The following is a 19161-nucleotide window of genomic DNA, read 5'->3' as shown; positions in this document are numbered from 1 at the left end:
AGCGGCGGCGGGCGGCACCTCCCCCCGCCGGACCGGGCGCGGCTTGCCCCTCACAAACATGGCGGCGCTTCCGCCGCGGCTGGCGGCGCGGGCGGGGACGGGTGCCATGCGGGGACAGAAAACCTCGAGGCGCCGCGGCGGGCGCGTGGCACGTGCCCTTGCCCACGGGGCCCAACGGACACCGGCCCGGGGCCACGCCGTGCCTCCCGGGGGGTCCCAGCATCCCCAGCCACGTCCCCAAAGAGGACCCGGCCCCTAGGAGGGTCCCAGCCCCCCTCAGCCACATCCCCCCGGAAGGGTCCCAGCCCCCTCAGCCATGTCCCCCCGGGATGCCCCAGCCCCCCCGAGCCACAGCCCCCCAGCAGGGTCCCCGTCCCCCCACCACGTCCCCGAGGCCTCCCCGCGGCCTCGCGCCCCGGGCAGCCGCGTGCCGCCCAGGCGGCGGTGCTGCGGGCGCATCGCCGTGCGCGAGGCCATGTCTCCGTTACACCCCCCGCGCAGAGCGTGGCCTGGCCAAGGAGCCCCAGCACCCCCTCGAGCACCCCGACCGACCCGGCCTCCCCTCGTCCCGCCTCAGCCTCCCGCAGCCGCACGCCCCCGGCACCCAGCCCTGCACGAACCAGGCCGTGCTCCGGCGCCCGGGGTCCGGCTCACCCGCACGGCCCTGCCGGCAGGGCGAAGGACGGGTCTGCGTGCCGGCGGCGTGGCAGGAGAGGCCATCTCCCCCGTCTGCTGTCCCTGCCGGTGAGGGAGGCCAGCCCGGCAGCCCCCACGCTGGAAGCCGTTGGCCCCGGTTCTGATGCAGCTTTCAAACGCCCGGCAGTTCCGGGGGTGCCGCGGGGCCGCAGGACGCGGCGGGGCTCCCCAGCGGGCTGCAGCTCAGGCCATCTCCACGCCTGTTCAGCCCCGCTGTTTTTCCTGAAGGAGCAAGACCTGTTGGGTTTTGTCACCTCCCCACAGCAAATGCAGCCCCTCGCTTGGGAAAGGCAGCGGGTCTGAGTCAGGAAAAAGAGATGGATTTAAATGGGTTTTCTTGAAGATGTTCTCAAAACATTTTCCTGTTTTGAGACGCTGTGATTTTTTTCCAAGAGCAAAAAGACCCTGACCCTTCCTGGGCATGTAATGATCCCATGCACCTTCTGAGACGTGCTGTGTCCTGCCTGCCGCTGGTGCGGACACAGATGCGTTCCCCCTGCCTACTCCTGCGGCCCCTTGTAGATGCACATCCTTGGAGCTCGGGGTTAAAGAGGCTGCATCGCCCGACGAGTCCTGGATGGGAAGCCCCCAAAGTCTCTGTGCTGCTCTAGAGCTGGTCTGGTGTCATGGACGTGAAGGTAGCTCTATTCCCTTCCACTCGTGTCCGCGTAGCGGGTGAGGCTGTGCCGCAGGGGGATGCTGGTGGGGCTCGCAGACGTCTCCAGCACGTGCTGTATCGTGGCCCCAGGGGAGCTGCGGTGCCGTGCCCTGCTGAGGAGCTCCGGCCCAGCTGGTTTGGCTCCTGCAGAAACGCCTGCTGCCGGGGAGGGACCCGCTGGGGCACTGGATGTCACCGTTGTCCCACGCTTGGGACAGCTCTTCTGTGGGACCAACCGCCGAAGCCTTCCTTGTTCTGTCACACAGCTGCAGCCCCCTCCCGTGGGACTGGGATAGCGAGCGTTATGGGGAGAGCGCGGGGGACGCTGAGGTTCAGATCCACGAAGGGGCAGAGCTCTCCACCCCGGCGCTGCATGGCCCCAGGACGGAGGTGTGGAGGCAAAGCTTCCCGCTAAGGGTGGGCTGGGGGAGCTGGGGTCAGCCAGCCTGTCGCAGGAGCGAGCAGGGGACGGCTAACGCCTGCACCCGCTCCGGCTGCTTCCCGTCCGCCTTGCGGCTGTACGGGGGCAGGAGGGAACAACCCAAACTCCCCCTGCTCTGCAGCCAAATGCAGCAGCAAGGGCCATTCCTGGCACTGGAGAAACCCACTAGAGCTGGCCAGGCCCCAAAGAGCAGACTGCAGGGGACAGTCCCCCTGCTCCCCGGGCTCAGCAGGACCTCTGCGGGCCGAGCACAGCTGGGGTCCCACGCTGCAYACCAGGCTTTTGGGGGTTTGTTTTTATTTTGGGGTTTTTTTGAAGCAGAGGACGCAGCCGTAAGGCACCCTCGGGCGACCCTTGTTGCCGGCAGCAGCGGRGAAGAGGGGCCCAGGCCAGGCCTGGGCCCGGCCGTGCTGCTGGGGGAGGCTGACACCAGAGCTTGGGGCTGCCTCGGCCAGGCAGCAGGGTTTTTGCTCCTGGTTTCTCTTCCTGCACTGGTGCAGACCAGTCCCTTCCCCTCCATTTCCTCTCTCATGAGCCAGGGAGGGCCAGGACGGTGCTGACACACCAGAGGCTCCTGGCAGGGGAGGCCCAAGGCACCCAAGTGCCTCCACTGCAGACAGCGCTGACCCCTCTGTCCCCACAGGAGATCATCGACCTGACCTGCGAGGAGGTGAGCGCAGAGCCAGCGCCGTGCGCCAGCCTCACCATCATCGACCTGACGGAGGAGGAGGAGGAGGAGGACCCATGCAGCCCTCCCGACACCGCAGGCTGTGCTGACCGGGACCCCGGGCAAGCGCCTGCTTCCTGGGCAGCGCGTGCCTCCCTGCCCAGGCTCTGCTTCCCCACCAAGCAAGAAAGGGAGGTGTCGGTGGAGCCCAGGCCTGCAGCGTCCTCCAGCGGCGCCCCCGCAGAGCCTCTCGCCGCCGTGGACGCAGCGGAAAGCGCTGGGAGCGGAGGCGGCTTCTCTCCCGCCTCCAGCTGCCGGGGCTCTTCGTGCAGCCCTGGGCAGAACTGCAGCACCACCACTTTTAACAGTGACTTGGGCTCCCTGGCCAGCATGCAGCTGGACTCAGACCAGCTCTCCCTGTCCCCCTCCAGCCTGAACAGCAGCTGCAGCTGGAGAGGCTCTGGTGCGGAGGAAGAGACTCCCACAGTTTGCCAGCAAAGGGACCTCCCCCCAAGGCTGAGCCCTGCTCCAGCCGGCATCATTATGTCCCCGGCGGGAGCCAAAATGCCTACGTTGGAAGCATGTGACGTGCCGCCGCGTGTAGCGGTGCAGCAAATGGCCCCAGCCAGAACCAGGGCTGACAGCAAGGCCTGGCTGAACAAACTGCAGTACTTCAGGAGGACCGGAGTCCRTCATCTCTTCCTCCAAGACATAGCGCCTGACAGGGAAAGGCTGCAGGTAAACAAGGTTCAGAGCAGCCRCTGCCAGGCCCAGCTGGAGTCTGCTCAGCGACGGCTCCTGCAGTGGGTGAGAGGTAGAGGAGGAAGCAGGGGCAGCCCTGGCTCTGCTTCTCATTCGGGGGAGGCTTTGTTGAGCAGCTGGGATCTCTGGTTAGTGCGGTTCCCTTAACGGTGGGCCGCACATCACAACTGGAGGGCAGTTGTGACTTACCTGTGAAGGCATCAATGCAGCCCTGGAGCAGGGCACTGCCCGGCACTGGGCAAACCGTGTGCCATTACAGTGCAGGGCGAGGGCATCGTGGGTGTGGGTGCAGAGCGGATACGAGCTACGCACAGGCCAGAGGGAGCCGGCTTTCACCCATTGCTTTGCCTTGCACACAGCAGAAACCCGAGCTCATCCCCAGCGGGAAGATGAGCATGGTGCACACCACCATCGAGGAGAACTTCCTCGAGGGCACGTTGCATTTCCTGAGCGAGTTCGTCTCCTGCCGGCACTGCCCTCCTAACGACATCGTGTCCTACCTGATCAGACAGATCCTGTTGAACTCCCACCGGGGGGAGATCCTGAAGGACACCTACATGCTGCTGATGAAAATCCAAATGTATGTTTTCCCTCTGCTACAGTGCCCTGGGGCGGGGTAGATGCTCCCTGGGGTTGGCCCAGCTTAGAGGTTATTCTCTGCATTCCTTACCCACAGAACAGGAAGCAATTTCCCTTATAATCCAGGATGATCCTTCTTCTGCCCCTGCCCTCTATTCACAGAGGTTACCAAAACTGACACAGCCCCAGGCTGTCTGGGGGCTGGGGGGAACGGTCAGGACCAGTACTGGCCCAGATAGGAGCCTCTGAAGTCCCAAATGGAGGAAGGATGAGGGTGGGAGAGGCAGGGGATGCTGAGACAATAGGGAGAGCAGCTCCAGCTATTTCATGAGAGCATTTAAATCATTTCCTAGCAAGCCAGCACAGCTCAGGGATTGCCTGTGACACCAGGGAGTCCTCTGGGACAGAGGAGTGTGCTTTGTTCCTGAAGAACAGATCTCATTCTTCGCTGCAGTGACATGGCAGAGATGCCTCCCCTGGGTTGCAGCAGGGTCCATGAGCTGGAGGTGGCAGGGGCGGTTCGCCTACAGCACTCAGGGTTCCCGCAGCAAGGCACAACATTTCCCAAGGCCACAGGCCCAGGAGTGCTGGTGCTCTCCGTGGAGCACACTTCCAGTCAGGCACTTCTGAAGAATGAACGTGGACAGGGCAGGAGAAAGGGAGAGGGCCAGGCCAGAGAGGAGATGATGCTAGAGAAGGCAGTAYGGGCCCCCGGGCAAGCGGGCTGGCAAGGGAGGGCTGGGGCAGGGTGTACCTTGCCTCCAGGCAGACAGTCGGGCAGTTCAGCATAAATGGGCAGCACTGTCCTTGCAGGCTCCATCCGGCCAACGCCGCCACAGTGGGATGGGACTGGACACTGCTGAAATACATCATGGAAGACCAGGTACTTGGCAGTTCCTGACTGCATGTGTCACCATCGAGCAGGGATCAACCAGTACACAGTTTTCAGGGCTAAGCGTTGCCCTGGGCCCTCCCATGCCCTTGTTCTGCTGCAGAATGGGCTGGTCCAACATTTAGTTTTATTGCAGTCGCTGAYGGCAGCCAGTACCAGGTGTGTCTCCTGGTTTTATTCATGTTGCTTCATAAACTGCTGCACAGCTGTAGGCAGGTTGTCTAGTCTGAAGACAACATAGGGACTAGAGGGACTTGCAAGGGCAACAGCTCTAGTGCAATGGTAGAGCAGGTCCAGCCAAGCACCTGGGCCAAACATGCTATTCTTCAGTCATGTAAATCAGCCCATTCCCAAGAAAGAAAAATTCCCTGGTTCTCCTCAGCCCTCCTGCTTTGTCAGGCTCACACCATCTGCATCTCTCCTCAGGAGAAGCCTCCTGGCCGACTCCTGTTCCTGGAGTACGTGGTGCAGACCCTGGAGGATGACTTCCAGCAGAACCTGAGGCTGCACCTCCTGCAGAAGTCAATTGCTAAGAAAGTGCTTTCCTGTGACATGTGCTTCAGTAATGTCAAGTAAGGACACCTCCTCCCCYCCTACAGCTTCCAACCAGATGCTGAGAGGCAGAGGCTCAGGGAATCTGTGTCAAGATTCCAGTTCTGAATTTCCGGGAAACAAGCATGGGAGACAGAAAAAAAGTTTAGGGCACAGGTGTAAAGAACAGGAGGAGGTTTATGGCAGCAAACCAGTAGAGATGATGCAAAACATTTCCAGCCACAGCCTAGCAGGCGTTTTCCCAGGAATTRGATCAGATTTGGATTGCTCAGTTCTGGACTGAGGAGTCACTCCTGTTGACAATCATATAAATCTTATGCTGCTCAACAGAGCTATTCCCCAGCCTATGCAAATGGGTGGGGCGCATCCTGCATCCTCAAGGTCTTTCCTTGAGCTCTGAGTGAAGCTAGAGATCACAACGCAGCAAAGCCAGGCCCATCCCCACTAACATTTCTGCTTCTGTCCCAGGGAGGTGGTTGAATGGTTGGTTGCAGCAGTTACAGGAGTCGGGTTCTCCCAGCCCCGAGAGCAGCCACAAGAAACGACATATTCTTCGGCAGAAGCAAGGGCCGAATACAGCTCATCTGCACCATGGCCGGACTGCACTGACCAGGCAGAGGCGGCTCCACCAGCCGCCTTCTCCCAGAAGTAAGCCTCAGAAGTCCTGGCTCCCTCCTGTTAGCTCATGGGGCCCAAGACAGGGAGAAGCCAGGGTCTCCAGTCAGGGAAGCCACGTTGTACCTGTGACCAGGTTACCTGCCTGAAGGTATCTGAAGTTTTCCTCCGGGAGACATAGATTTGGTGAGCGAGAGATTTGCTTACCTGGCAGGAAACTGGCTCAGTAAGCTTCGTCATCTTACGCATACTATAAGGTCAGAGCCCTCAGCCCACACAAGGGACAGCACAAGCTGCCCCATGTTGCCCCATCAACACTGCAGGGACCTACTTGGGACCCATCTGAGGATTAGCTTTTCTTCCAAGAGCATTRGATTTAAACATCACTAGGAGACACAATGGGGCTTTCTAGGAAGCTAACCAAATCTAACCTGCTAGCTCCCCCTACGTCCCTCAMTGCGAGGCGTGCATCTGAACTAGATGCCACCCCCACTGCTTTCCTTGCAAGTCTAGGGATAGTGTTTCCCAGTACTGACTGTCTGCCTAACCTAGGGTGATGCTCCTGCTCCAACGGATGTTGTCCATCGCAGTGGAAGTGGACAGATCTCCCAACTGCAGCTCCTGTAAAATCGCAGATGTGATATTCCCTTTTATACTGAATATTCCTGTGAGGAGCCAAAGGTAAGACAAACAAGTGCAAGGCAGCATCTGCCATTGTGGGCAAGTCTTATTCCTGGTTTACATCCAAATCTGGATGCACAAAAATACTCCAGGGTATAGAAAGACAGACTCATTTATGACCCAGCCAGTGAGAGCATGGCTGTTGGACAGAAAGATCCCACGGGGATATAACATTGGTAACTGAGGGCACCTCCCCAGCTGGTGCCTTGCTGAGAACTGTTGATTGTCCCACCCATTAAAGTTGAAGGACTTTACAACTGCAAAGAGAGTTTAAAAAGCAGGACTCAGCATCAGCACAGTCACTTACTAGTAAACATGTCACTGATTCCCAGGGACAACCAAGAAGCTCATCAGCACATGACGYAGTTCCTACAGCTTTGCCTTGATATGCTTTTGTTTTTTTCTGTAAGAAATGCAGTACCTGAAGCCAAGGCACCAGACCCTGACTGGCTCTAGTGTAGACATTAGACCACTAGATCCACAGACGTTTCAAACCCATGCTTGCCAACCCCAGCAGGCAGCCCCCCAGCAGACAACCCTTTCAGATCCTTTAGCACAACTATCTGAGCACACACTGGGTCTAATCAAGCAAAACTGAATCTAACCAAGCTGTTGCTCATCCCAGGACAGATCCACTAGTTCCAGTTGGCAGCTGACCCCACTTCACACTTGCTTGGCTGCGCTTCCTGTGAGTCAGCAGGAATGGATAACATCTGCACAGGCTGTTGGGCAGGGTGAAGTAAGGCAGCTAAGCTTGTTTCACAGACCGTACCGACCTCAAGTTGTCACAGGTCAGACCTAACGACATAAACATGTCTGTGGCCAAGCTGTATAACGAAGGTCTTTGTATCACATCTGGTGGTTTTGCTTCTACTGCACTGCTGGGCAGCCCCCTGCAGTCACCCCACATCTGCGCAGGAGCAGCGCCAGCAGGACACCAGGAACCTGCGGGAGCAGTTGTTCCTGGTGAGGCTGTGCTGTCTCCCCCATGGTAAATCCCTTTGTCTTTCAGAGAAGCCTTCTTGAACACCATGGACAGCCAGCTCCTGCGCTGCAAAGTGCTAGAGCTGATGTTCCAGCACAGCTGCGAAGTGCCCACGAACATGCCCTTGTCTCTGGCCAAGATCCTGTATTTCCTGAGCCACTCCTCTGTGCTACTGCAATACCAGGTATCTAGTCCATCCTCTCCCTTATATTTTTTTTCTCAGGAGAAAATCTCTTCTAATAACCAAATACTCTCTCCTCTCATAGGAAGAAGCACCAACATGGGAAAGATGGGATGAGATGCTGCAGTACTTGAGTTTGCTGCTGCTGAGTTATCAAAACGTAGTATTGGGTAAGCAGCCTGTTCTGACCTTAATGCACAGTATCTAATCAAGAGGCTGCAGCAGGACAGCCCAAAATATACTTCCTCCTCTCTTTACATCATGCTTGAATGAACTCACAGCCACCGAGTCTTAGAAAGGTGATGTATCTCAATCCTTGTTGGTAGCTATTCCCAGCAGCCAGGGTTAAGAAATGATGTTGCGGGGCTACATCAAGATGAGAGCACAACCTGTTTTGCCAAGTTTAGCACCTAAGAAATAGCCTGCTTCCTAAAGGATCAACCACAGCATTGGGAAGTAGGCAAGGGGGTGCTTTGCACCAGCTGTTGTCCAAGCTGCACACAGAGTGAGTGGAAAAATAGGCTCGTTTAAGAGGAAAAGCAGAAGGCAAAGGGGTAGTGAAGCCAGGACACACTGAGCACTTACCAGAGTGGGAAGAGAGCACCTCCCACAGTAGCCTTGGAAGGAGCAATATTTCTGACTCCAGGAGAGTGGCACAGTCAAAGGGTAGTCCCTAAAATTCAGTTTTACTGGAAAATTGCTCAAATCTCCTCCCAACCTCGGCTGCTTGAGACCAGGATAAGGTTCTCGTGGAGGAATGCAGAGGAACCCACAAACACGTGGGCAGAGTCCTATTCCTCCCTTGCTCCCTGAAGCCCTCAGAAGATCACTGTAGTTGAGAAGCTCTTTAGATACTCTCCTCTCCAGCTGGACAGTTGTCCAGTCTGCCACTAGCATAGAAGAAAACTACGTTACAGCCCCCTCCCCATTTCTTGGCCTCTCCATGTGCCAGACTGAGCTCCAGGAGGTGACAGTTCCTTCTTCCACCTGGCTAGTCTTGTACAGAAGCATCGAGGCTAACCAGGAAAGGAGCTGCACGCTGCCCCCGACTGCTTTTCACCACAGGGCAGCACTGCCTGAGGCATGCTGCTWTCTGTCCCTGAACAAGTCAAACACTGCTCCTTTGTGTATTGCCTCTTGCCACCAGCGTTTCCTTTTGTAGGGCACTTACGGAGTGCACTCAGTGAGCGGATGGACTTAATCATTAAGAAAGCCAAGCCCAAGCTCCAGGATGATGATGACATCACCCAGCTGGACATTCACCTGAACAYAGAGAACTTCCTCAGCCGACTGCAGCGGGTCTTGGGGGAGCCCTTCCCCCTGCAGATCAAGGAGAAAGTGTGCATGTTCCGAGAGCTGCTCCTCATCATCACTGCTACATGATGGAGACAAGTACTGTGGCAGGGGGCACAAAGAGCCTCCTGTTTCCTTTACAAGCTATGCAGTCAAAACCCTCTGTTTTATGCTGCAACCTCAACTGTCATCCATCACATGGTTTTGTTTATACATTTGTATGGAAAATCTCTGATTTGCCCAGTCTCAGAGCTTCCTTTCAAACTTGTCTCATCCTACAGTTTTACAAGGCACTTTGTACACTTTTAAAAAAATAAATTATTTTCATATTTGCTGAGACTCTTCTATCTTGGTGCCAGCCCTGTCCAAAGGAGGTGCTCAGCTCTGACTTTTGCAGCTGTACCCAAGTATGGCACTAGACTAAAGCAGCCATAAACTTTGAGAACAGTTTGTACGGCAAGCAAAATGCTAGGACCTGTCCAGTATTTAGGAACAGGGTTAATACTCTTTTCAGAGAAATCCATGTGTGCAGGGCAGTGAGGGTGTTCACAGTGCAGAGATCCCCAACTCATGCCGGTCAATCCTCAGGCAGGGGGTGAACTTTCCCATTCCAAATCAAATACATCTATGTGGCTTTGCCCAAGTTAGTTAGCCAGGTCAAGATGAAGGTCAGGGTAGTGGGATCAGCTGAAAAGGCTGCACTTCTTGCAGAGTTCACTCAAGCATCTGCAGTGCAGACAAGCATGCATGTTGTCATGAAGACTACCATTACTCAGGTCTTGTGCTGAAAGAACAGGCACCACATTCAATCCAGCAGGCAGAATGAACCACAAATCTCTAAATTCAAATCCACTGTCACCCAACTCAGACGCCAAGACTTACAGCTGAGGTCAGACAGCAGTTAAGCATTTCCATGGAAGGGCACTTGGGACAGTTCAGCAGTAACAGATTGATCCCCCTGCAAGCAAAGGAAAGACTCAATTTCTACCTGCCCTCCACTCCTTCATCTGCCCCTGGCCTAGGTGACCCGTGGTCCAGCCCAGCCATTTTGCAGCACATACTCTACAGATGCTGGGATTAATAGCCTTATGAGGAGACCAGAGTCCAGGGAGATCCAGCAGTGCAGCCATGGCCAGGAATGCTGTAGTCCTTATTTCAGTGTTTTACACATTGAAAACCTGGCACCTGGTATGCAGCCAGGCCACGTGTGGAAGCCTGGCTTCAGAGAGCCCTGAACAGTTTGGAAGAGTCTGTTAAGAGCCAGACATGACCTGGGGCTAGAGGGTTTGCTCCTTGCTCTTTAGGAAGCCTGTACACGATCTCCCCTCTAACACAGGAATAAGCCATAGGGGGAAGAAGGGAGGAAGTCTGTTTGTGGAGTAATAGGCCAGAAGTGTTACTGACAGTGCACACTCCCAAGTGCTCCTTGCTACAGAAAGCTGCTCTTCCTCCATGGTGTGCTCATTTAAATCTATTTTTCAGTTAAACCTTTAATCATTTACCTAATTCTGGTTTCCACCCACCAGGAAGGGTGCTTGAGCAAAATACAGAAAGCTGCATATTAGCATATCACACCAAGAGGTCACCCTCTAACCCAAGCCCTTCCAAAGGGCTACAGGAATAGCTTGTGTAACCGAGACCTGCAACAGCACAGACAGCACCAGTGTACCTGTGTGCTTCAGGCTCTATTTCACCATTTTTAGCTCTGCTAATGCTTTTGGAACATGAGGAACTTCAGGTTGGTCAACCTCACTCCAGGAGGGCTCTGTGCACAGGCCCCTGTTTATCAGCTCTACAAGGGGTGTCGTGGCAGATACGAATGCCACAACATCATCAAGGAAAGCAAAGCAGAGAGGTAGCTACACCACGCGGTGCRGGGCATCTCTAGGTGAATACTAGCCTGCTTCCCACATCTGCATCCACCTCCACAATACAGGTACACACACAGCACACAAGCTGCAAGAGAAGCAATCTCAGAAACAGGGAAAAAAAAAAAACAGTATTTGAACAGCTTGAGAAAGTACAAAGTTTCAGATTTAGTTTCATCAACACAAGGCCTGAGAGAAGACAGGACCAAGTCTGGCTTTAAACCTATTCTCCCTGTCAAAAGGGAATTTCATGCAGCAAATTTTACCTCAGCAAGAGTGCTACCACTGCGCTGTTATGCGGAACCTTAACCCCACRCTCACTAGCCAGCAGCAAGAGGTCTGGTGAAAATTCAACAGCCCCGCAGTTCCTGCACAGGTGCGTTACCAGTGCTGACAAACACCAAGGATCTCCATTCACAAGAATTTTATTTTCTTGTAACAAACAAAATTGGACACAGACATGAATACAGACCACAAATAAATTAATGTCAAACCAGAGATTCTCCAATTGCAAAGGTGTGAATGATTAGTGACAGTGACAACTGCTTGGTTGGGTGGGAGGCCTTCAACACAATACACTGTTGGTACTGCTGTTGAAGCTTGAGATGAAGCAGAGCCACAAAACATACTTCTTCAGAGGGGGATACCAGCGAGCCAAGTACCTTGGCCACTCGCCCCAGGCAGGAATGCTTGTTTTGAGCAGGCAGCAACCCCAGAGCTCAGTGGTTACCAGTAGGGTTAAGCTACCTCTGTATAATGTGCTTGTAACATAAAAGCTTCTAATGCCAGATGCAAGACTACCCCCTCACTGCTACAGAAAGCCTGCAGTTGGCTGAGGGAGCAGTGTAATACACGGGATCAAGAAACAGAGGAGACCTGCTTGCCACAGACAGGCAGAGATTATACCCATCCCTCCCTACACTGTTTAAGGGATTAGATGGTACATAAGCATTTCTTTCCCAGTTTTCAGGAAAGGAATAGTAGGTGGTAGCTGTTCCAGCAATTGTTTGCAAGATTAGGCCCCCCCCAAAATAATAATATATAGCTTTATCAATATAGCATGGAGGAGTGTTTAGCCTTAATCTGCCCCTCACTCCTGCCCCAGGCTGGCAAACTGCATCTAAGACTGATGAAACAAAAGACCCTATTTGAGAAGTGCCACTGGTGTGTCTAATACACTTCTATACATGATTCCTACAAGATGCTAAGAAACAATCAAAAAGCATCCATAGTGTCAAAACTACTGTTAAGTCTGTTCTATACAGGAAGGCAGGACAGTTGTTTTGCAGAAATCCAGAAAGGAAAGAGGAGGGTTGCTTGGTTCAAGCCACACCAACTCTGGTCATTTCCACCATTTTTTGGAGGAACTTTAAGAGTTAGAAGAGAAGCAGTTGTTCTTCTGCTTTACTGCCAAACCCACTAGGTTCTGCTCCTTGACTTTCTAATAATAATGGTCACTACTCTGCTTTTCCTGTTAAAAAAAAAATCCAAGAACAAATAAATAAGCACAAGGTGTTGAACTATCATAAGGTGACACTGGAAAATAAGGGAACTCCATGTTTAAAGTTGACCTACCACATTCCCAGAGTAAGTTCTTTCAGAGAGTTAATGGTCCATTTTATTCCTGGCTTGTTTGCCTTGTTTTCTGCTGGTGTTAGGCATGTGCCAGTCAGAACGATGGTCCTCTTGAGAATACTTCAACACTGAGCAGGACAAGATAACTAGACTACAGGTAGACAAGCCAGTCTACTTGCACACCACAAGGCTGTCCTCTTCCACAAAATGTGGTTCAAGGTTTTACTGTAGTGTACCGTACTGGGAAGCATGTCTCCCAGTGCAGCCTAGCAGACAGAATTGGTGCAAATACAGCAGACAAGATGGTTTACATTGGTTTAGTACTAGCACAGAAGTTTTTCAAAGACTGATTCAGGGTTGGCTGTAGAGGAACAGTGACAGCTGTTTCCTTTACCGAGATGAAGAGCTGGGAGAGAGACTTTCCTATTTTACTGCAGCACAATGAGAGAGGGAAGCATAGCCTAAGACACCCTTTAATCCACTAAAGACACCAGAAGCTCCTTCTTAGAAYCCCGTTGGAGTGAGCACATTCAGATCCCGAGGTTTGATATTATGTGAACGTGGAGATTGTTTCCTCCCTTCTGTGACTGGAATGTCCATTTTGGGTGGCTTGAAGGTCACTGGATCCTCTGGCATCCTAGTAGCCTGGGCACGCATCAGCTCCATGGGGGATGGCTTCTGGGCACCCTTATAGGATTGGATGGTAAATCCTCCTGATGGAGGGGAAAAAAAAGAAAAAAAAATTACAGCAAGTAAGAGCTAGGGAAACTAGCCAAGCTCCTTTCCACTGCTGCCAATGCTGGGCACAGTACCATTGACACTCAGCACTGCAGAAAAGCTTATGCAAGTGCCAGCAACCTTATGTCATTTAAAGCCTATTCCACATCAGGGGCTGACACTTCCAGTTTGGATTCCACCAGACAGAGAAAGCAGCTGAGCAACAAGCTGTCACCTTCACACCCTGGTCTTCACTCCAGCTCAATGCAAGTGATTGACACTTTCAAGCCCTTGACTGATTTTTTTTTTTATTTTTTTTTTAAACAAACAGCTTTACATTTAGGTACTGAAATGATATGAATGGTACATGTTCACAAGGTGGTCCCAGAAAATAACAAGGGAAGCAGAAAGTAAGGCTCCAGAAGTAGCCACCGAGTTTGCTGCCTGACAGTTCTCCCCTAACTCTTGCAGTTTAAGACATCTTGGAGGACATACCTGGATCATTGGTGGATTTCTGGATAGCTTTGGGTCCAAAAAAGCTCCATTTTTCAGATGGCAACCTGTCCCCACCAGCTTCCATGGCAACAAAGTCTGGGCCAGTGATAGAAGCGGAGGCTCCCTGACTAAACCAGCCCCTAGGGAAAAATCATTAAGATGCATGGAACATGAAAAGAGTAAATACTTCAGGTGGTCCCACTGTGCCAGAAACTTTCCCTGTAGTTATCATAGGCAATTTAAAAGATCTTTTAATAAGCTTGTTACCACCCAGGATGAAGCTATACTCAAGTTCCAGAAGCTTTCAACATGATCAATTCTATCCGAGTACGGATCGACAGCAAGCTCTGAATTTCACCCCTTAATCCCCCATGGGCAAGAGGATTATCCGAGTAACTCCCACCTCATCCTGCATGAAACCAAACAAGGCAGTAGTCTGCCAGGAGCAAGAGTACCTGTTTTTATGCTTGGGAGAGGAGTGGGGAGTGCTGTTTGGAGTGGACTGAGCAGAGGAAGTCTGTTTATCTTCTTTTGTCATCTCTCCACTCTGCATTTTTAACTTCTGTTAGGAGGGGCAAGAGAAACACAGAGGCAACAGAACTTTAATACAAGATGTAAGGAACAAATAGCCAGTAGGCTGTTTTGTCAAAACTGGACAATTATTTATGTCACAGGCGATAAAGGATTTAAGTCTTATTTCACCTAAAGCTTAAACCYAGTGTTACAACACTTGCCATACAGCCCTTGAGCTCCTTTCCAGGTCAGATATAAACATTCTGGAAGTCCGCTATGCTCTCAAAACATATCCTACAAGCTAGAAGCAGCAAACTAACACCGTTCACTCTGCAGTTCAGAGCTGCTGCCCACCAGCAGTGCACTGCTTCGATATCTGCAATGCTTCAATATCACCCTGTTCCCAGCAACTCAGCTAGCTGGTGACAAGTCTATACGCCACAACAACTGTTTGTCTGCAGCACTTCTCAGAGCTACAGAGCTTTCAACTTCAGTTCATTACCACAAATTCTAATGAAGATGAGACCAGACCTTGTATAACAAGTGTAAAACCTACTGGACCCTGAGAAGTAATTCACTGATGACAAGACGAAAACATTGCTCTGGGACACTTTCAGATGAACTGCATTTCAAGGGTATGCCTTGTCAAAAAAATCAGGAACTGGGTGTACGTAAAACAGGCTATTACAGGTCATTCAGACAGTACAAGCTGAACTTTGAAGAAGTCACTTGAAGGGCAGTTACAATTCAAACAATGACTACATAGGCACTTTCTCAGACTGTTTCCTGTGGCTATCCAAGCCACACTAATGCAATTCACTAACAACATTGTTATTGTAACTTTGACCTTGCAGGAGTACACTCAGAGGATTCACGATTAATAAACTAACAGCAAAATTACTGTGGGCAACCGTGAGTTCATCAGAAATATGTTGATTTAAGACTTTATCTGCAGTTAGAAACAAGCCCAATTTCATTTTCCAACTTCCACATTGGAAATGCATGTTTTACAAGTGCTATCATTCTAGTTTGCTTCTAGCAGTAAGGTAGCCAGACTAGCACTACTGCTCAAGCGCACCAGGAATATCTGGTTTCTTTACAAGAGTCAAATGAGAGTGGGCACCACTCAGGCAACCATGAAGAGAGTTCTAAGTTCAGTCCACCCATCACTTATCTACCACTGCAAACATCTGATAAAGAACAACCTTCTGTACTTTGCTTCTTAAAAACCTGTAGGAAAGTAGCACGGAAAGAGATGAGGGAAGTTCAAGATTATCAAAATAAGCTTCAGCTGGAAAAAGTCAACAGGACCTTTAAAGTTCTAAAAGTTACCTGCTTCAGGGATGAGACTGGCAAGCCTTTCCACAGTTCAAACACATTGATTTTAAAATAAGTGTCAAAGGTCTTCTCCCCTCCCCATCCCCATATTAGCATTGTTCAGCACAGTGAAGGCTGGAGAGTGCCTCATCCACTTCGCAAATACCTCCTTCCTTTCAAAGTAGTTATGTTATCACATGAAAGAAAAGAGAAACCGCACTGAACAACTTCAAATTACGTTTCTTTGAAAGAAATGTTTTGAGCTAGCAAGGCTCTTCCAATCTTAACAGAAAAATCGCAATGGAAACAAATACCCCTAGAGAGAGACTTGGTACCAAGATTTGCCACCAAACTCCAGAAAAATAGTATGTTCTGTAAGTTAACCCTTTAGAGAGAGTGCTGGGACAAACAGCTGCAATAGTCAATTGCTGGGCACCATTCAACAGCACAGCAAGAAACTAGATTTTGTATGGAGATGTCCCCACTTGGAAAGAAGATTGTAACAGTCTGAAGAGACTGCGGGACATGGCAGTTTTCAGAGAAAGTCATTTGTTTCAAAACTGTAAAGGCTAACACTAACTTCAAAATAAAAATGGGCAATCCTTTTACAAAAAAAGCTAAAAGCAATCAGAGTAAGCAAGTTAAGGATAGTCCTGGCAACAAGTTCCAAAAGTTACATCACCAGAGAGGCATTAAGCCAGTATACAGRCTGTAAAACAAAACAAAAGCAAAATACAAGTGGTATGCCTTACATGGACTGCCTCAGCCACTCGATGATACTCTGTCTCCTCTGTAGTGAGGCCTTTGTGGGGCGTGTAGCCAGCATCTCTCAGCCCTGCCTGCTGCTCAAAGCGCTGAATGCTCTCCTGAGTCTGCTCTAGAATGGACAAGAGCACATATTCGCACAGAACCACCACCACATGCAGTTCCAGCAAACACAAAGGCAGCCCAAGCAACCAAACGTAAGACCCAGCCAGTTTTCAGCATTCATACCTACACATCGTGATGACTCGACAGAGGCAGCAAGATGAAACTACAGAGTTATTTTGACTTGAAAAGTATCCTGAGTCATAGGGCTGAGTCAGATGAGCAATGATTGCTCCCAAATCACAGGATGTATCACAAATACAACACCTGTAATTAAACCCGTCTGATCCAGGAAGCTGCATCACTCCTGACTAAAGCTTTCTTAAATCTCAGAGATCCCAATAGACTGGATATTTTAAGTGACCTTCTATCAGCATAGGATGTTCACTCCCTAGTGGAACCAAGAACAAAGTTAACAGGACTTGGGCAGAAAAAAAGTTACTGAAAAAGCTTAATGTCTCCTTTTGTAATAGATAAGGAGAGCACTTCCCAAGCTGAAGCTATACATAATGCACCAGCTCTGCAAGCATCACAAACGTAGGGGGCTTACACACATTACCTTTGCCTGTTTATTTCAAAACTGCCTGAAGTTTTTCCTGGAATATGTAGGCTGGGACTCCTGACTTCCTACTGCACAAGAACCTTCTAGGTCATCACGTTTTTAACTAGATTATAATACTACATTAGACTGGAACAGAAGCAGCTTTCCAGCAGAAGGTCTGTGTTTCTAGATATTACTTTCAGGTATGTTGGTTATCTTTGAGACAAGGCAAACAAGTGCAAGCTCAAAGATGTTCCAAAATGCTGTTCTAAAACTTCATAGCCTTTGGAAGCTCTGCTTGGAGAAAAAGAAAAATGAAGCTTCAGATCCCAGCTGTTAAAAGAAGAGGCAGTAAGTATAGAATAACACATGAATAACTTCTCTTGCTGCAAATGGGCAGGTGCTCTCTGCCCACATAACTGACCCAATTTAATTTTAAAGCCTCATTATTTATATGAGCTGCTTTAAAAGCAAGTGTTACTGTTACTAAGACAGCTGCTGCTATTAACATAAATGCCAGCAAGTGCTCCATTAGCTAAACATGCCAGCTCTCCACATCACTTTGGTTTAATTTAGAGCCTTGCTTATCAGTCAGTAACAGCAAGCTAACAAGCAAACATATGGTAGCAGCAGCACCAGCCCCTGTATTTCAGCGAAAAGGTGGTCTGGACTGCAATGCCCTATCAGCAGATAACAGTCACCGCACTCCTCCCTCACCATCCAACTCCAACACCTGAAAATGCAGAGGCAGTAAGTGAGGCTTTTTACCTAGTTCCTCACTTCCTTCAAGTAGTACCCTCCAAAAACGTATACAGTTCAAGAGCAGAGCTAGTCCAAAATCAAACTGCCCAGGAACTCTGGCAGTCCCCCAGACGCATTACCAAGCTGGAGTACGCTCCTATGCCCATGTCCTGTTGGGCATCGCATGATACGAGAACAAGAGTGCTTACTTGTGAAGAGAGAGTTCATGATGATATGAGTGGCCTTGGCCTTCACCACGGGTACCTTGTTCACACTTTCAGTGGAAGATGAAGGCGTTATGACTGGTGCATTCATGTGAGCGTCCCCCTCCTCAATCTGTGCAGAGGAAGCAGGGTACAATTTAAGATGAGAAGGTACCTCAAAGGCCACCTCTTTACTGAAAGAGATACAAGACCAAGCTGCACTAGCAACTAGCCTTTCTCAAAAGGAAAAATTCTTGTGCTGTTCCAGCTGTGGCCCAGGAACATTTAGAGGTGGAACCTGCTAAGTCTTTGCAATGAACCAGCAACTTTCTTCTAACATTTGAAATTATGCTGGGCTCAGAGCCAACAGGTTATTGGTCTAAGTCTGAAAAGGTCAACAGGAAAGGAGCTAGAACATGTCTGTTTCCGTTCTCATAACAAAAACTGGACTTCAAGGTCAAGCAGGCAAGAATACTCTTTCACAGACAGCTCAAAACCACAAAATGTCTACCACATGACAGAGCCACACAGCTTAGAGGCCGGTGCTTAGAGTTTACTTTCTTTCGTTTCTTATATTTTCAGCTTGTTACTGAAAGTGTACCTAGTGCACTTGGCTCTGCCATTGATCACGAGACCCTCGTAACAAAGAACAACGCAGTGACTGCTTTGAGATCTCTAAAGCGAAACACAAACTTCCTCCTCATAACACAGGAATTACTGTTCCCAGACYGGAGTGCTTGCTTTGTGTGCCAAAGCCCCATTTCAGATGTTCTTTCACACGAGAAATATGACAACAGAATGAGCTGAAAAGCAGAGTTTAAGCTCAAAGGGATGCACAGGTGTTTAACTTCTACTCAGGATCCCGCTTTCCAGCAAACTTAGAAAACAGTCTGTAACCTAAAAAAAAAAAAAAAAAAAAAAAAAAAAAGGCCGGTCTTGCACTCAGAGCATCCCCACGGTTGCTTGAACTGGTTTAATCGCCTCTGCTTGTAACCGGCAGCTTCTTAAGCCGCGAACGCCCGTGGGAGCGGAGACGCCCGGACACGCGCCCCTCCGCCCTGCTCTGCCCGCGGGGCCAGGCGGGGGGCAGAGCCGCTCGGGGCGTGCGGGGCCCCGCCGGGCGTCGCGCACCTTCGCGAGCTCCTGGTACTTGCGCTCCGGGATCACCGGCTGCTTCCAGAGGACGTTGGCGCCCAGGTCGGCGGGCGGCGGCGTCATGGGCGCCGTGTCCTCCAGGGCGTCGTCGTAGCTGAAGGCCCGCCGCGGCACGCCGAGCGGCAGCGACATCTTGCCCGGGAGGGCGCCGCCGCCCTGCTCCAGC

The 19161-nt window shown here is 51.0% G+C and overlaps 2 protein-coding genes across 7 annotated transcripts; one reads left to right on the top strand and one right to left on the bottom strand.

Moving 5' to 3' along the window:
* Window positions 1-393: 393 nt before the first annotated feature.
* On the top strand, window positions 394-9340 carry SIMC1 (SUMO interacting motifs containing 1). Of its 6 annotated transcripts, none has more exons than XM_026063582.1 (10): window positions 400-1744; window positions 2440-3201; window positions 3588-3805; window positions 4618-4687; window positions 5123-5268; window positions 5717-5896; window positions 6416-6544; window positions 7557-7713; window positions 7796-7880; window positions 8873-9340. In XM_026063582.1, exons 1-10 carry the CDS (start codon window positions 1544-1546, stop codon window positions 9091-9093), a joined length of 2169 nt encoding a protein of 722 aa, XP_025919367.1. In that variant the 5' UTR covers window positions 400-1543; the 3' UTR covers window positions 9094-9340. The 6 variants fall into 6 exon arrangements, 5 of the variants coding, with proteins under 5 accessions (XP_025919370.1, XP_025919369.1, XP_025919367.1 ...); XM_026063580.1 differs by having other exon boundaries at window positions 3585-3805; XM_026063583.1 differs by having other exon boundaries at window positions 402-1334; window positions 3585-3805.
* A 1940-nt stretch (window positions 9341-11280) lies between these two features.
* KIAA1191 (KIAA1191 ortholog) lies at window positions 11281-19155 on the bottom strand. The gene is made up of 6 exons (XM_026063586.1): window positions 18972-19155; window positions 17847-17973; window positions 16241-16365; window positions 14114-14220; window positions 13659-13798; window positions 11281-13159 (listed from the first exon to the last, which is right to left on the bottom strand). Exons 1-6 carry the CDS (start codon window positions 19125-19127, stop codon window positions 12951-12953), a joined length of 864 nt encoding a protein of 287 aa, XP_025919371.1. The 5' UTR covers window positions 19128-19155; the 3' UTR covers window positions 11281-12950.
* Between the last annotated feature and the right edge of the window lie 6 nt (window positions 19156-19161).

Source organism: Apteryx rowi, unplaced genomic scaffold (genome assembly GCF_003343035.1).
Source record: "Apteryx rowi isolate R43461 unplaced genomic scaffold, aptRow1 scaffold_2, whole genome shotgun sequence".
Lineage (NCBI taxonomy): Eukaryota > Metazoa > Chordata > Aves > Apterygiformes > Apterygidae > Apteryx > Apteryx rowi.
The sequence above is the reverse complement of the archived record's forward strand: the minus strand, read 5'-3'. Positions and strand labels throughout refer to the sequence as shown.